Source organism: Asterias amurensis, chromosome 1 (genome assembly GCF_032118995.1).
Source record: "Asterias amurensis chromosome 1, ASM3211899v1".
Lineage (NCBI taxonomy): Eukaryota > Metazoa > Echinodermata > Asteroidea > Forcipulatida > Asteriidae > Asterias > Asterias amurensis.
In genome coordinates, this window is record NC_092648.1 from 4,202,435 (window position 1) to 4,220,624 (window position 18,190).

Here is an 18,190-nt window from a genome sequence, read left to right on the forward strand (position 1 = left end):
TGCTCATTTGTTTTGATCACAGAGATGACTGTGCGCTTCTCACATTCTCAGCTGGTCAATGCATTGGAAGTCATCAACAAAGTCTTGTAACTTTGCATAGCTCCTGGTTATATGAGCTGGGTCTGTGTCGCTCAAAAGGAGTTCATAAGTCGCCATCTTCAAATCGCCAGTCTGCCGTAGACGAAATGGAATCTTCGTTGTCAAAAAAGGTAGAATAAATAAAAATTAAACTTAATAAAAGTGGGTGTGTCACCTGCCACTCTCGTCACTCTCATCATCATAGAGGCATGGAGGTAGATAGAGGTAACTACGATGAGCGTTCTATTACCTCCATGCCTCTATGCTAGTACTACTTCTAGAAACTATGAGGCTCTCCCGCTCACGGGGAGCCTTTACTAATTGAAAATTAATAGAAAAATGCAAATGTTGGACGTCACAAGTTGGATAACTTTCTGTATTTTCACCACGGCAGGGAGTCTTTATATTTTTTTCACAAGTAAAAATAAGATTATTCTTATTAGGTTCATTGGTTTTTATTATAACCTTTTGGGAAAAAAGGCAGCTTCCATTTCACCCTACCTATGATTTAATTTAGTATGATAAAGAAATACTCTGAAAAGGCCTTCATGAAAGACTATACTCCTGGACCCCAATGAGCCTTGCAGATGCCCAAATGGGCGAGTCCTTTGGCTCAACCTTGTAGGCTCAACACACGAAGGCAGAATTTATTCATGAACTCACCCACTCAACCATAGATAGACCTATGGCGTCAATTGTGCTGAGCTATGGCCAATTGCTGGGCACTTCTTTTGTTGGGAAATAACACCATTGTTGTATTTCTAAAGTCCTTTTGGTTGTTCAATAACTTCAAAAGCTTTGCCCACAGTACAGGAAGAATTGAGTAGGTTTATGCATGGTTGAGAACTATGTTCTGATAGATAAAATATCTGGGGTATTGCAATATTTTTAATTGGTTCTAAGAAAAATAGGCCTACTGTAATTCAAAAAGTGTATTCTTCTCCTCTTGAGGATGAGCAGAGATACAAAGCGGGATTCTGCTTTCTGCATCCTTGTGGCAGATCAACTTATCAAACCTCCCAAAAGAGTTTAGTTCAAGACTAGTCTGGATACATGATTTGAGGCATTACATCGTGGGGTATCAGTCTCCTGTCGATGACTAGAGCAAGCTAGTCCAAACTTTGAGACCAATTTAAGAACTCACTCCTCTGTAGTGCCGCTAATAATGATCCTCTTAAAGCTAAAGTAGTGTTAGTAGTCCCAGCCAATTTTCTATACCTTCCGCTCGGGTAGTAGTTACAAAGCAGGACAGTTCTTTTCAGAACTGAGAAGTTTCCCAAACAATCCAATAAATCTATCTTCCGCCCAGGTAGTAGTACAAAGCAGGACAGTTCTTTTCAGAACTGAGAAGTCTCCCAAACATACGATAAATCTACTCCGTGGTAGTAGAATAAAGAAAGACAGTTCTCTAAGAACAAACTCTACCTGGCAAGTAGATACACACAGTGTCACTGCAAACTAAATACATTGATACCTCACCATGCTACGCCTCAAATCCTATAAGTAAAAACCCAATGCATAAACAAAATTTAAGATCATGGTGAGGTTCTTTTTTCCAGGCATTTGTTCCCTTGTAAAAAATTTGGAACATTTTATAGGATACACAGGCTGAACTTCATTGTATGCATCATTTGTTTAATGTTATTTCTTTACCATTTGTTAATATGTTTTTATTCAAGGGGCAACATTGGAAAATCAAATTAAAGTAGGAAGAATATTATGCCTGCTTCTCCATGCCTACTAACCTTTGTTTACAATAGTGTGACCTTGTACATTCTTGAGCCTTTTTATATACCAGGCAAATATACCATGCAAGATACTGCAATGGTCATTATGGAAAAGTTTACATTTTGCGTCATAATCCAAGAGTTAATAGAAGTAACAGCTGAACAAGTTTTGAGATGTGTCCCCTTCAATCCTATCAAAAGTTGATAAAAATAAGACTTGCAATCTCCTTAAAATGTAAAATTTATTGTTCCCTTCTTTTGAGCTGTGAACAAATTGTGCCTGCAGGAAGTCCAGTAGTCTTGGTTGATCTTTAGTAAACATGTGAGGTAACATCATCTTTTTATAGCATGTTCTGTTGTTTTTTTCCCAAAACGCTCTTGAAAACATAAAATTAACACATTTTTATGTTTGTTTTATTTTACCTTTACAAGTTTCCTAATGCAGCAAATCTTGCAGCTAAAAATGAATCACTGAAAAGTAGCAAGCATGCCTGTATGCTTTGTTTTTGAAAGGGCAAGGGCACTAAGGCATTTTCTCCTTGATAAAGGGCACCCTATGAGGAAATTGTAAGTATTTACTGGAGCCTTTCAAGGGCACCAAGGCAAAGACCATAGGGCCTTGCCTTTGTTGCCTCCAGCATGAAGTATCAGGCCTGATGAGCAAGGTAGTCACTACCCAGTGTGGGAGAGGGATATTACCTCACTATCTTTACAATAACATAACAACTTAGGTTTGTTTGCCTTAGGGATTTAGGTGTATTGATATTTAGTTACCAGTGCGGTACAAAATATGCAAATGAGTGAGGGTCTAAATGGTTCCTTGTTTGTGTTGTTTGACATGTTTGAAAAAGTTTTTTTGCTGTCATGTTTTGACAACCCTAGCCTTTTTCAGAACATTAATGAAAGTTTTAAAACAAACCAATTTGTTGTTGTTGTTGTTGTTTTTTTTTTTTTTTTTTTTTTTTTTTTTTTTTTTGGGGGGGGGGGTGTACAAATGTTTGTAATGAAGTGTCTTCATTGGATATTTACCATTAGTTTTCTGTTATATCAGAATTATGTTTAGGGTTGGGGACGGGCTTACTAAAACCATATAGAGCAAGGAGTCAGACTAGAGCCTGATTTCAAAACTCTGCCCAAGCACAAAAAGCATTTCAAACAATTTTAATTAACAATTCTGTGAATGGCTAGCCCATCCTGTTCATTTATAAATGCTTACAGAAAATAGTTGAGCAACATTTACTGCTTAAAGTTGGCCCTGTCCTTGCTCTATGCTAATATACCAACCAAATGAATCCAAGGTTTTAATGCCAATATTTGGTAAGCATCCAGCAACCTAGTTCATTTCAAACCTACTCATCAAACTAAGACTGTCTATAACAAGGTGGGAGATTGTTCCAAAGTTTTGGATCAGCGTACGACACAAATGCCCGATCACCTTGGGTAGCCCTTGGTTTTTCTTGATGGGTGCGAACTTCGGAGATGGTAAGTTCATGGTTATGAGCTCTTGAAAGTACATTGGTGCTGAAAGGAATTTTATTGCACAAATGTCCGGAGCACTGGAGTAAACGGCATCCATACATTATTGTAAATAATGCACTATACTAATTTATGTTATCCTTGATGCATAACATCAACTAATTTTGTTTCTTTTCTTGATATAGAAAGGGCTTCTGGAACGTCTGGAAGATGGTGTTGTTATTGGTGATGGAAGCTACGTTGTAAATCTAGAGAAGCGAGGTTATGTTACTGCTGGTATGTGGACCCCAGAAGCTGTCCTCAAATATCCAGAAGCCGGTATGACAAAACTGTTATAGTTGTAAAACTTTAATTTATAAGATTTTTGGGGTTGAACAAAGAATTGACTAGAGTGGGATTCGAACCAACGACCTCCAGATTAACGTGCCGGATTAACTTTAATTCTTAAAAATATTTTAAATGACTTTCCTCACGGCTTCCCTGATTCAACAGTGAGCAGGTTTGTCAGCTTAAGTGCAGAAAAGAGATTACTTTGAAGGAAAAGTGTACCACCCTTTGGTTATTGTCAAAGACCAGTCTTCTCACTTGGTGTATCCCAACATATGCATAAAATAACAAACCTGTGAAAATTTGGTCTCAATTGGTTATCGAAGTTGCAAGAGAATAATGAAAGAAAAAACAACTTTGTTGCACAAACTTGTGTGCTTTCAGATGCCCAAAAAAGGCTTCAGACCTGAAGTATTTTATCAGATTCAAATATTTGAGTAAGAAATTTCCACTTATCACAATTTTACTTCAGAGGGAGCCCTTTCTCACAATGCTTTAAACTATCAACCGCACTTTGATGCTCACCAAATAAGTTTTTACGCTCACAAATATTTTGAGTAATAGCCACTAGTGTACTTAAAAACTACGTCTATGAACCTGTGGTTCATCCCTCTCCCCCAGACTCATAAGCCCCTCCCCCTTACTCTACACTGTTATTGACAGTGGTACACTTTATCATGATTGTTTGACACAGATAGTCAATATTATGATTATCAACTCTAGATAGTGATAAGGGGCTTTGGGTCTAGCATTTGGCTTAGGCATAACAAACAAAAATGCTATGTTGGCGTAACCCGACCTACCCTAAAAAAACGGCCGACCCTGGATATATATTTTTTTTCAAGAGAAGAAATTTAATGATCAAAATCTATTAAAGATATAAAAATAAAATAAATGTCATCAAGAGTTTAAGAATATACTATTTAGTATTGTGTAGCCTTGTTTTTAATTTTATCGTGTATACTACAAGCTTAAACAATTTTTGGGCTTGTTACGCCAACATAACACAAACAAATGTATGCCTTACTCTGTTTTCCCAGTTAACATAACAAAAGTGGAACTAGTCCTGGGGTCGATTTCACAAAGAGTTAGGACTAGTCCTAACTTAGGACTAGTCCTAGGAGATATACAAATTGCATGGATAGTCCTAAGTTAGGACGAGTAACTGGTCCTAACTCGAGATAAGACTAGTCCTAACTCGTTGTGAAATCCACCCCAGCACAGATATCATATTTGTAATTGTTTTATCATAAATACTCTTTCCTAACTTCTAAAAGTCAACAGAAACTACGTCTCTGGATGCAGACATGCAACTGTAGCTTCACCATAAAGGAGGAAATGAACAAAATGTCAAAGATTTTGAATAGTATTGTTCAATTTTGAATGGTTGAACCATGGTTAAACTGAGAATATAAAAAGAGAAAATCAGCTGATCTGAGAAAAAGTTGCATGCGCCCCTGTGGATAGGATAGCACAAACATTCATAATCCTATTCTGTTTGTGTATAGTAACTCCATGTGTGTCACCCCACATAAACAGTGCACACTACATTGATTAGGTTTCGATTAGATAAGAACGTCATGTGATAAGCACTAGTCTGGGACAACTTGCCACAGTCCTTCTGAACTATTCTTTTCGGCAATCAAATCGATGGATTTTTTTTGGGACTATCAGGAAAAATCTTGTGCTTAATTATTATAATAATAATAATAACTCGTTTTTATATAGCGTTTTCCACACCCGGAGGGCGTCCCAAAGCGCTTCACATTATTATTCCTGGTCACTGGGCCTCAATTCACTCCTTAAACCATCTCAGCTCCCTGGTGGGGAGTATGCAGCCTGTGCAACATTAATATGCGCTACTCGGCTAAATCAATCACAAGAACCATCTCTGCCCTCACAGGTACCAATTTACCCCTGGGTGGAGAGAAGCAATTATAGTTAAAGTATCTTGCTCAGGGACACAAGTGTCACAACCGGGATTCGAACCCACACTCTGCTGAACAGAAGCATCAGAGCTTGAGTTCGGTGCTCTTATCCGCTCAGCCACGACACCCTTTTTTTATTAATCGGAGGCCTTCTTCACGGAGGCAATAAAGCGATTGCCTTCATGCCCTTTGGTTATTGCGACTGCGTGCATGCGCAGCAAGAGTAGTTTGGGGGTATACTCTGACAAATTGACCCAGTACCAAATAGTGCCCTTTAAAGTAGGCCATAATGTGTCCATCATACCACCAAAATGGCTTATTGAAACCAGGTGGTTTAATATGGAATTTGAACAAAGTTCAAACCAGTTGGTTTTATATGGAAATTGGGTACTACCAGGTGGTCACAGTGTTGCAAGATTTAATTTTATGTAATTTATTTTGTGTCTATATTCAGTGCTTCAGCTGCATAGAGACTACCTACGAGCAGGTGCAGATATTCTCACAACATTCACATTCTACTCCAACGATGAAAGATTCAAAGTGCTTGAAGGTCAAACCAATGGAACCCCGGGCATGGACGGGAACATTCATGTAAGTGCTTTTTATAAGCTCTGATACAAATAAAATTAATCAAGAAGATCATTTAGTGACAGTAACTACTGATTGCAAGAAGTCTTTGGCAAATGCTATGTTGGAGTGAAACCTCAAAATAATGGACCAGTGAAAAAAGCTGCTAAACCAATTTTTACACTACATGTACTCTTAATTTTCTACGGAATTTCCCCCAGGGAATAACAGGTTGCCTTTTCACAGTATGATTGCTTTGGGGATAAAAGATACAGTGTAAACAGGGTTCATAATGAGCTTCCTTATCCTGCTAGCTGGTCACAGAAAGTTTAAATAGAAGAAGAAAAATATATATAAATATATACTTAGCCATATTGTTATGCAAAGCAAAGGACTAGGACACCATCAGGGTTAGACTTTTGGGACAAACGTGTCACAACTAATACAAAAATCCACACTCCTTGGTCCTTGTAGTTGCAAGACAATAATGAAAGAACAAACACCCTTGTTGCACAAATTTGTGTGCTTTCAGATGCCTAATAAAAGACTTCAGGCCTAAAGTAAAGGTTGTTATATTTAAGCAAGAATTACCTCTTTCCCCAAAACTGCATAACTTCAGTAGGAGCAGTTTCTCACAATGTTTTATACTATCAACAGCTCTCCATAAGCCGTTATGAGGGATGGAGGACACAATACTATGAAACTATTAGGTCTGGGTAAATTTGTCTGTATACACTAAAACCAAACAGTGCACTACTATAGTGTTCGCCATATCTCAAAAAGGCTAATTGCTCGCTACCAAGTTATTTTGAGTTGTTACCAAAAGTGTCCTTGCTTTAAGTAAGAGAGACAACTCAATTGAGTCTTCCTGCTTTTTGTTTTACTTTCAACAGGCTCGTGATCTGAATCTCAAAGCCTGTGACTTGGCCAGGGAAGTAGCATCGGAAGGGGACGCTCTAGTGGCTGGTGGCTTCTCACCAGTCCGTCCATTCAGTGAGGACAAGAGCAAGGAGCACATCCAGGCGGAGTTCAAGAAGCAAGCGGACGTCTTCCAGGAGAAGAAAGTGGACTGTTTATTGGGAGAGGTAGGGCTTCAAAATAGTTTCATTTCATTTATTCTGGTTGTGAAGCCAAGGACTCTCAAAAAAGCAAACTTAATAATAATAATACTAATAACCAGTTTTTATATTGCGCTTTTTACACCCGAAGGGCATCTCAAAGCGCTTCCAACATTAGTACCCCTGGTCACTGGGCCTTATAACTCATTCCTCAACTTATCTCAGCTTCCTGCGGAGTATACACCCTGTGCGACATTAATATGCGCTACACGGCTAAATCAATCACAAGAATCGCCTCAACCCTCACAGGTACCCATTTACTCCTGGGTAACTGTACTAGCCAAGAACCCAATGTAGAAAAGACAAGGAATAAAGTTTCAGTTTAAGATGTGGAAGGACCACCGAGGTTGTATCCATTAGTTGACATTATATAGGATTTATGAGGCATTCATTGCATGGTTAGGTATCAATATATACTTGGCTTGCGGTAGCACCATGTTTGTACCTTCTTGCAAAATTTTGTTCTTTAGAGAACTGTCTTGCATTATATTCTACTTTCGTGGAGACTTCTCAGTTCTGCTTTGTGCCTGTTCGGGGTTGCCCTTTGGCACCAAGTTGTATTTTGTGCAATGAAGGTGATACTTTGTAAACTAAACTAATCTAACCTAAGTTTATTCATTTTGGTTTCACCCATTATACACCCATGTGTGTTAGCACTGTTTACTCCACAAAAACAGACAAAATCACAGGCACAGGGTAGGATTCGAACCCATGACCCTTGCAATTCTAGAACTAAGTTTGTTGCTTAAAGTGTGATTGTAAAAACAGACAAAATCACAGGCACAGGGTAGGATTCGAACCCATGACCCTTGCAATTCTAGAACTAAGTTTGTTGCTTAAAGTGTGATTGTAAAAACAGACAAAATCACAGGCACAGGGTAGGATTCGAACCCATGACCCTTGCAATTCTAGAACTAAGTTTGTTGCTTAAAGTGTGATTGTAAAAACAGACAAAATCACAGGCACAGGGTAGGATTCGAACCCATGACCCTTGCAATTCTAGAACTAAGTTTGTTGCTTAAAGTGTGATTGTATTTTTTTGTGCTGCAGTTTTTTGGGACAGTGGAAGAGGCAGAATGGGCGATTGAGGTCATGAAGACATTGGACATTCCAGTAGTCTGCTCCATGAGAGTACCTCCCTCTGGGGATGAGGATGGTATCCTGCCACAGGAGTGTGCTGTACGCATGGCAAGAGCAGGTAGTCATTTATTTGTGTGCACTTTTATGGGTGCATTCATTTAGCTTCCCCGGGTCGACCCCGGTGTGTGGCGTTATTTTTTTCAAGGACGAACGTGTGCAGATAATTACCCACATTTGTCCTGGGAAAAAAACCACCACACACCCTAAATAAACAGGGTTGGCTAATTCATAAAAGCTAATGTCCGTAAGTGGTTTGTAAAAAGAATACATGGGAAGGCTTAAAAAGGAAAAGGATAATAAGTTTTCAAAAGGGACTTTTTAGAGACCATTATTTTAGATACCATATCGGCCACCTGCAGCTTGTAGGTAAATGCATAGCAGCCGCAAACGGCCACAAGGTTTGACCTACTTCCATTCACAAAAAGAGATCAAAGTAGATGTCAAGTCCGGATATGAAATTTTCTAATGTAGTATGTTAACATAGTATCCCACTTCCGACAAAATAGTTTCCATTACTACCATTACAAAGCTTTATGACAAGTAGGTTTTCAAGTAGGTTTTGCAAATTTAACATCTATTAAATTACACCATTTCTTTTCAGGTTCATTACCCAAGTATGACCTTTAAGGGCACTGGACACCTTTGGTAATTGTCAAAGACCAGTATTCTCACTCTCGGTGTATCCCAACATTTGCATAATATAACAAACCTGTGAACATTTTGGATCAATTGGTCGTCGAAGTTGAAAGACAATAATGAAAGAAGAAACACCCTTGTTGCACTTTAATGTGTGCTTTCAGATGCCTAATAACAGGCTTAAAGCCTGAAGTATTCTAATATTTGAGTGAGAAATAACCGCTTTCTCAAAAACTACGTTACTTCAGACATGGCAGAGGGAGCCTTTCCTCACAATGTTTTATACTATCAACGGCTCTCCTTTGCTCGTTACCGAGCAAGTTTTTATGCCAACAATTAAAAACAACCTGGGAAGCGGCAGCCAGGGGAAGCAGGGGCATTGCTCGTTACCGAGCAAGTTTTTACGCCAACAATTAAAAACCCATGTTTTTGTCCTACTGCTTAGGTGCTGATGTTGTTGGAGTTAACTGCATGTATGATCCTACCATTACACTAAAGACCCTTGCTCTGATGAAACAGGGTTTAGAAGAAGCAGGACTGAAGGCATACCTCATGGCTCAACCTCTTGGGTATCACAGCACAGAGGTTGAGAACGACCCTCGAGGGTACATAGCACTCCCAGAGTTCCCATTCGGTGAGTCACATCTTTCCACTCTAGTTTGTCTTTTTGTTCAACCCATATCGTTTAAAATTTACCCAGTCAGTTTCCATTGTTTTGTTTATAATATTTGATATCCACTTAAGTCGCATCCACTTAAGGTGATCCCCTGGCTGCCGCTTCCCAGGTTGAATCATAATTTGGGTGTGATACCTGGCCTCATGGCAGTTAATGGTTGTATGGCTTCTGACTGGCACCCAGAACAAAGATGTTAACAATATTAGGGAGACCGTAACATAGGGCTAGATAACTTAGTTGGTAGAGCGCCGGTACGTTTCCCGAGGTCGTTCGTTCGAGTCTCACTCTTGTAAATTTTTCTTTCTTCAACCCCAACTCCTTTTAAACTCTTTCAGTGCCAAGGTTGTACATGTACATGTACATGTACGATCTATTTTATGTATTCTGAAAGTGCCATTATCAAAATGTACGATTTATTAATATGTACAACAAAAGTGTCATAAATCGTACATGTACGACTCACAACACACATGTTATCACGAGAGGACATTATCACTCAAAAGATTATTTACAATGTAATAATTTATTGTATTATCTCACAATACTTGTGCCATTATCAAAATGTACGATCTATTTTATGTACTCGAAAAGTGTCATGTATCGTACATACGACACATAACACACATGTTATCAAGACAGGACATTATCACTCAAGAAATTATTCAAAATGTAATAATTGATCGTGTTATCTCACGATACTTTTGTCTTTTTATAGCCATGGAACCGCGCTTACTGACACGTATGGACGTCCACACATTCACAAGGAAGGCATATGAGCTTGGAGTTAAATATATTGGGGGCTGCTGTGGCTACGAGCCTTATCATATAAGAGCATCCGCAGAAGAGGTACACATTTAATAGATGTTTTAAAAATTTGCATCGGGGATCAAGAACAATAATTTTGGTTTTCACTGAGTATACAGTGCTAACACTAATCGGTGCTTATGGGTAAAACAAAATAAATAGGTACAAATTTTATAAGAATAATAAATTTTGGTTTTCACTGAGTAAACAGTGCTAACACTTATCGGTGTTTATGGGTAAACAAAAAATTAATAGGTACAAATTTGATTTATTTTTGCAAATTTTATTAATGGGAGGGGGGCTGGTTGAAGAGGGTTTGAGAGCAAACTATTTTGTTTGAAGGTTGAAATTTATTGCTAAGTTTAAATGACAATTTAACATGCATTATAAGTGTTCTGATTTTATAGTTTATTGAATTAATGGTTCTATTGTTTTGTCTATATTGTGGCATGTCTTGGCCGAGTGGTCTAGTTCACCGGACCCAAGCTCTGGTGTTGTCAGCAGCAGAGTGTGGGTTCAAATCCGGGTCATGGCACTTGTTTCCTTGAGCAAGGCACTTGACAATAAATGCTCAGTGAAAAAAGTTGGGAAGGTATTGCATTCTGCTCAAGCAAGGCTCCTAATGGATGATACCCATGCCAACATCCATATGGACTGTGAAGGGGCAACCCGGTTTAAGCCACAGGAGTAGGTGGCAATAAATAATTTGGGGGGCTAATCGTCCTAGAGCTGAATTGCGGACGCGGCTACATCGTGTTCGAGAAGCAGGCATGCAAGGGCGCATTCAGCTGCCAGCCACATCAACCCATTATGACCACGGAGCATAGCCAAGATCGAAAGTGTTTGATTTTTGCCTGAGGGAGGAAAACCGGATAGTCTGGAAAACCCTCATGGCACAGCAGAGAACCAATGCACAACTCAACTCACATATGGCCCCGACCGGGAATCGAACCGGGGTCACCTTGGTGAGAGGCGAGCGCTTTACGCACAAGCCAACCATGCCACTGTGGCAATGTGCCCCTTATGGCAGTATAGGGTCAATAGCCTTAATCAGTTAACCCTCATCTTTAAATGGCCGTCCGGCCTTATGATTTAACGCAATCTCTTATTAAATAAAAGTTAAAAAAATACATTCATATTATTTGTAGTCTTCTGATTAGAATGTGGTCTTTTATATTGTGTTAATATCTTGGGTTTGTTCGTTGTGTGTTAACAGTTAGCAGCCGAGAGAGGTTGTAGGCCACCTGGTGCAGACAATCATGAAGGTTTCAAAGCGCTTGAAAGGAGCAGCTTCAAAGAGCAATGGGAAAGGTAAATGTACATACGAAGAAATACAAATAACTTAACAAACCAGGAAGATAGAAAAGTCTCACCATCAAAGAGTTTTTTCTTGGCGTGTCATGGCCTAGCGGTAAAGAGCACCGGATTCAAACTCTGGTGTTTCTGATCAGCAGAGTGTGGGTTAATTTTCTTCACTTCTCCTTAGTTATTTATTTAACTTTCAGGCATTTATTTTAATATAATTATCTCTATAGGGACAAAACCAGTTTTGTGGAAAGTAAATGCACCTTCAAATGAACTTTGAACATAACACTAATACTTTCCTGTCCCTTATGATTTCCCTCTTACAGAGCTAACCCGGAGTACTGGGCCAACCTTGTTCCAGCAGCTGGAAGAAAGATTAAATTTCTAGCAACAGACTGACAGCTCCAAGGTTTCTCTTACATAATGGTTTAATCCCTAGAATAAAAATAACTGTAATTTTATCCATTATTATTGTGAGATAGGGTGCTAATCTTAAGCAAACCCCTGTACGAGCACGAGATTAAAACCCTGTGTTTATACATGTAGAAGGATGATAAAGTGCTTGGTAATTTTAGGACAGTATGCCAAAGCTGACTATGCTATGACAGCTAATAACATCTCAATGTAAACAAGTTTGTATATAAACATAATTATTGACCTCAAGGGTAAGTTGACCTTTAGAATCTGGACTTCCAGGCGCCCGAGGTCGCTTTCTCAAAGATGGTCTTTTAAAGGCACTGGGCACCTTTGGTAATTGTCAAAGACCAGTATTCTCAACTTACAATAGCGTATCGATGCGTTTATGTTAATCAATGCGTTTACATTAGTGCCCCATGGCCAATAACATTCCTTTAAAGACGCTGGACACTATTGGTAATTGTCAAAGACCAGCCTTCACAGTTGGTGTATCTCAACAGACTTGAGCTCAATCGGTCATCGAAGTTGTGTGCTTTCAGATGCTTGATTTCAAGACCTCTGAGATCTCGAAATCAAACTCGTGGAAAATTACTTCTTTCTCGAAAACTACTTTCATGACTTTACTTCAGAGGGAGCTGTTTTTCACAATGTTTTATACTATCAACCTCTCCCCATTACTTGTTTCCAAGTAAGATTTTATGCTAATAATTATTTTGAGTAATTACCAATAGTGTCCACTGACTTTAATATTTCTAAGCTCCGGGCACCGGGCTGCCGTGACACTCTAGTGGCTTTTTCAAACACAATATCAACATCTACCCTTGAAGATTACCATGTAAACCAATGGGTGAAGAGGAACCTTTCTCAAGGACCAAGTGTCATGACCGGGATTTGAACCCACACTCCAGTGACCTAATTAACCACCAGAACTTGAATTTGATGCGCTAAAAATAACCCAACCATGACACCATGTCATGCATTTATATTTATATTGTACTTTCTATTGTTGCAATAAATTCCAGGTAATTGTAAGTTTTGTCGTTGCTGCAAAAAAAAAGTCTGAAACTTAAGTCAAAATTAAGTTTAGTCAGTACTATGTTGAAAAGGTGGCATTTCCGCCTGTAGATTTCACAGAGAAGTATATCTCAGCACTAGAGAAGTATAATCATAGAAAAGAATTTATGTTTATGTACATGTAAAAAAGATTTTATGGCTGATTTTCTTTTCGGGGTTACATAAAAACTCATGAAATTTCTCATCCCAGGTTATCAATGAGCTTTCAGATCGAAACTGTAAACAATTTATAGATGACCAACCCTGTATGCTATAAGACTTAACTATGAATAAACAAATAAATAAATAAATATATAAATAATTTAAAAAAACAATAAATTGTGGATACAACCCTGTATGTTATCTTTCAAACATGGTATTCAGAATTTGCTTTACGTCACTGTTGGGTACTTGATGTATCGTGCATGTGTTAATAATAAAACTTTTTAAACTAAATTATGTTTACTCTTTCTTTTGAATTATTACTTGGAAGGATGATTTGGGGTTGAACAAAGAAAAGATGACTAGAGCAGGATTTGAACTAACGACCTCCAGATTAACGTGCTGGCGCTCTATCAACTAAGCTATTTAGCCCCCATTGCTGGTAGTCTCCTCATTTATCAATATCTTTGTTATGGGTGCCCGTCAGAAGTCATACAACTGCCATGTAGCCAGGGATTGCACCAAAGTTTCTGAATCGACTTTTGAAGTGGCAGCCAGGGGAACACCTTTAAAGAATGACGTTTCTAAAACTACATGTGTCTCCAAGAAATTAAACAGTACACTCTATTTCTTAGTCCTTGAGTTATGTGAGCATGAAAATTACACTCTTGATTATTTTTGATTCTTGCTTTTTCTATATTTTTCTTAGGTTTTTGGATGATTATGAAATTAAGGTCTTCACCACAAGGCCATTGATCTAAGACCAAGTATTCAAAATGGAGGCCTGAAACAGCCGAGACATCAACAAAATGGGGTCTCAAGATCGGTCATATACCGGTCTTCAGACCTACAACACGATTACATACCTGCCGACATAGCAAAGTCAGAAATAAGGAGAAGGGGCCAGATCTGTGTCTACGCACCCACACCCACAGTCTGTGAGTAGATGTGCGCAAAGACACAAATGGGCATGTAACAAAATATTTCAAAGGATTCGGGCATTTGTAAGATCCAGAAAAATAAGATCATAGTCATAAGTCATTGTGAAGGACAGCTTCATTACCAAATTCATATTTTTCAGTTGATTTCAGTATTACAAGATGTGCAGAATAAGGGACTTTCTCTATTAATTTTGTTTTTTTACCCATACACTGATGTGTGTTAGCACTGTATACTCGGTACTTTCCCCGAGTCCTATGAACAAATATCACAGGCATGTTACTCGGGTGGGATTCGAACCCACGACCCTTGCAATTCTAGAGCAGTGTCTTACCAACTAGGCTACCGAGATTGCCCGGTAGCTAGAGGCAGTTTAATATCTCTTATAATTATTATTATAGGACTTTCTCTACTTGTTGACATTTGGATTCTCTCAAGTAGGGACGGTTCCTAGAACATAGGGACAGTCTGAAGGTAAACTGACTCAGCGATAGTGCAGTTAATTACGATCCTATAAGCAAAAGTAGTAGTCCCGGTCATGTTTCTATACCTTCCGCCCAGGTAGCAGTTAAAAAGCAGGACAGCTCTTTTCAGAACTGAGAAGTCTCCCGAACAATCTGATAAATCTACTCCGCGATAGTAGAATATAGAAGACGGTTCTCTAAGAACAAACTCTACCTGGCAAGTAGATACACACAACCAAATATACATTGATACCTCAACATGCAATGTCTCAAATCCTATACAGGTATGCTATTATTAGTCACCCGTCACCTTGAAACCTAAACTAAACTAAAATCTAGTTAGAATCATGGACTTTGTTTTTATATCTCTGTAGTCTTAGCCATTTATCATATAATATGATAAATGCATCAAATAATATGATAAATGTGTGTTTAAATCCTTCTTTGTTTACATTGATTGAAAACATATTAAGCTCAAAGGTAGTGCAAGTTAAGTAGGGAATGACGTCCACGAAACATCTTCTTAATACCTTGAGACAAAAGCACAACACACTGGACCAATGGCTTTACATCCCATCTGAAGGACAAAGCCACATGTATAAAACGCTGAGACCAATTACGGACTCACTCCGTGATAGTGAAGTTAATAACGATCCTCTATAAGCTAAAGTAGTAGTCTCGGCCAATTTTCTAGATTCCCACAGGGTCACAGTTAAAAAGCAGGACAGTGAAGTCCATGAAACATCTTTTTAATACCTTGAGACAAACGCACAACACACTGGACCAATGGCTTTACATCCCATCTGAAGGACAAAGCCACATGTATAAAACGTTGAGACCAATTACGGACTCACTCCGTGATAGTAAAGTTAATAACGATCCTCTATAAGCTAAAGTAGAAGTCTCAGCCAATTTTCTACCTTTCCCCCAGGGTCGCAGTTAAAAAGCAGGATAGTTCTTTTCAGAACTGAGAAGTCTTCAAGAAAAATTCAGAATATCAACACTTCTCTAAAGAACAAAATCGATCCGGCAAGTAGATACACCCATGGTGTTGCCGCAAACCAAAAAACTAATGCTTAAAAGTAGATAGATAGTTTGGTTAGATAGATTGTTTCGTTTCTTGCTTTAGGGGCAAGGTATACTTTTGGTAATTGTCAAAGACCAGTATTCTCACTTGGTGTTTCTCAACATATGCATAAAATAACAAACCAGTGAAAATTTGTGCTCAATTAGTCATCAAAGTTGCAAGAAAATCTTGAAAGAAAAACATGCTTGTTGCATAGATTGTATGCTTTCAGATGCCTGTGAAATGCTTCGTGACTTGAGCCCCTCTCAGCATGAAATCTTTTGGTGGGAAAATTACCTTTTCTCTGAAACTATATTACTTCAACGGGATTCGTTTCTAACAATGTTTCATAACATCAACATCTCTCCAGCGCTATTTACCAAATGAGTTTTTATACTCATCAACTTGTGGAGTAATTGCATAAAGAATATATCCTGCCATTAAGGACGCAAGTGTTAAAACCAGGACTCAAACCCACATTCTGCTTGTCAGAAACACCGGAGCTTGACGGGCCTGAAACTTCATGTAGGTAACGAAGGTTATTGCCTCCACGCCCCTGGTCATTGCCTTGGTGCCCTTGAAATGCTCCAGTCCTTTTACCAAAGAGAAGATGCCTTTGTGCCCTTGCCCTTTCAAAAACAGGACTGGCTTGAGTACAGTGCGCTTGACTGCTCGGCCTTAACACGCCACATTTTTGTTGCATCTTGATGATCCCCTCAAGTTGTTTTGGTGTCAGCCAAAACAGCTTCATTGTGTGCTTGCTTTGCACTTTCTGCATAGTGTGCTTCTTTTTTTCTGTTTATTGGAAAATTTATCCCCTATAACTTCATTCAAAACTAATGAACTAGAGAATTTGAAAATATCAGGAATTCAAACATGCAACTTCGTCCGGGATTCGTGGAGATGGGTCACAATGGTAGATAATAATAATACAAATAAATAAATAAATAAATAACATACTTGAAACAGGCATATTAACCATCAATTTAATATGAATGCCAATAAATCTGATAACATTGTTGATTACTTTTGAGGTGACCATGCAAGCTGAAAAGTAAAACTTTTCAACGGCTGTCTAAGCTACTCATAATTAAGAATGATTTATCACTTCCTAGTTTGCATACACTTAAGCCCTTTTCACACGAATCTATTCCCTGGGGCCAACACAGGGGAATAACGGCCAGCCTGTTCACACTTGGATTGTTTCACCCCTGATCTACCCCGGTAAATGGGCATACCCCGGGGAATAGCCACCCCTGCTCTTGAGTAGGGGTAAGCGGTAAAACCCTTGAAATGTGCAACCAGGACCCTGTTGAATATGGACCTAGGCAGGGACAGTGTGAAAGTGCACAGGGGTAAACAAAACTCCCGAGTCCTCCCCAGGGCTGTATTCCATGGGATTAGAGATACAGTGTGAAACGGGCTTAAGTGAGTGAGATACAGATTATTTGATTTACATGATTTACATTGTACATACAGTATCAAAGGTTGTGTTTTGAATAGGCCTACATTATCAAGTGACAAATCAAAACCTGGATAATAATCTTGTCTGTTAAGTACAAGTTTTAAAGATGGGACACGGACCCTCCCTGCTTCACCCAGCCTAGTCTTGGCTACAAGACTGAATCAACTGCATACTTTTTACATGGGTATGTTTCAACTAAAGAGGGCGCTGTGTATATGAGTAAGTATTCAAGCTTTTACTCAATCTGTATAGTGATTTTGCGCGACACTAATATGGACTACAAGGGATCCTCCCTGCTTCACCCAGCCTAGTCTTGGCTACAAGACTCTCAAAATCATTTACATGCTTTTTGACATTGATACAGTGTTTCAACAGAAGAGGGTGCTGTTTATGAATAAGTATTATTCACTCGATCTGTATAGTGATTTTGCGCGAGGTTACTACAGTCCACTTCTCCACCTAAAGTTGAGTCAGTTGTCTATCTTCGAATGCGGTACAGAAGTTAAAGTTGCAGCCTCACAGATCAAGACTTTGAACAGCCTAACTGTCAGTCTTCTAATACAACATGTAGCTCAATTATGCTCACTGGTTGGTTTTCATGCATCGTTTCTATGCAGGTTGCCAACTTCCACTACAACTATTATTAATCTAGTTTATTTCATAAACGTAACTTGTGATGTTGAGAGTGGTTCAGTATGGTGCACTTCAAAACCTGCACAGAAGCTTTCACAAATTTCTGCGTAAGTAGTTGTCATTATTATATTACTAACAAACTGCATTAACCATTTAATGCCATTTGAAGCCTGTGAGTTCGTGATTGTAGCTTTTTAAATCCTCCCAAT

At 38.7% G+C, this 18,190-nt stretch overlaps 1 protein-coding gene across 1 annotated transcript; it reads left to right on the forward strand.

Moving 5' to 3' along the window:
• Positions 1 to 23: 23 nt before the first annotated feature.
• LOC139943076 (betaine--homocysteine S-methyltransferase 1-like) lies at positions 24 to 13,708 on the forward strand. The gene is made up of 9 exons (XM_071939891.1): positions 24 to 209; positions 3,467 to 3,599; positions 5,991 to 6,127; positions 6,997 to 7,188; positions 8,272 to 8,419; positions 9,443 to 9,631; positions 10,389 to 10,519; positions 11,694 to 11,788; positions 12,109 to 13,708. Exons 1-9 carry the CDS (start codon positions 186 to 188, stop codon positions 12,179 to 12,181), a joined length of 1,122 nt encoding a protein of 373 aa, XP_071795992.1. The 5' UTR covers positions 24 to 185; the 3' UTR covers positions 12,182 to 13,708.
• Positions 13,709 to 18,190: the final 4,482 nt, after the last annotated feature.

Bases quoted from the DNA above. Each gene is read 5' to 3' on its own strand.
- LOC139943076 (XM_071939891.1), top strand. From the start codon at position 186: ATGGAATCTTCGTTGTCAAAAAAG. The intron at 7,189-8,271 runs GTAGGGCTTCAA...TTTGTGCTGCAG, and splicing joins TGGACTGTTTATTGGGAGAG to TTTTTTGGGACAGTGGAAGA. The intron at 11,789-12,108 runs GTAAATGTACAT...TCCCTCTTACAG, and splicing joins TTCAAAGAGCAATGGGAAAG to AGCTAACCCGGAGTACTGGG.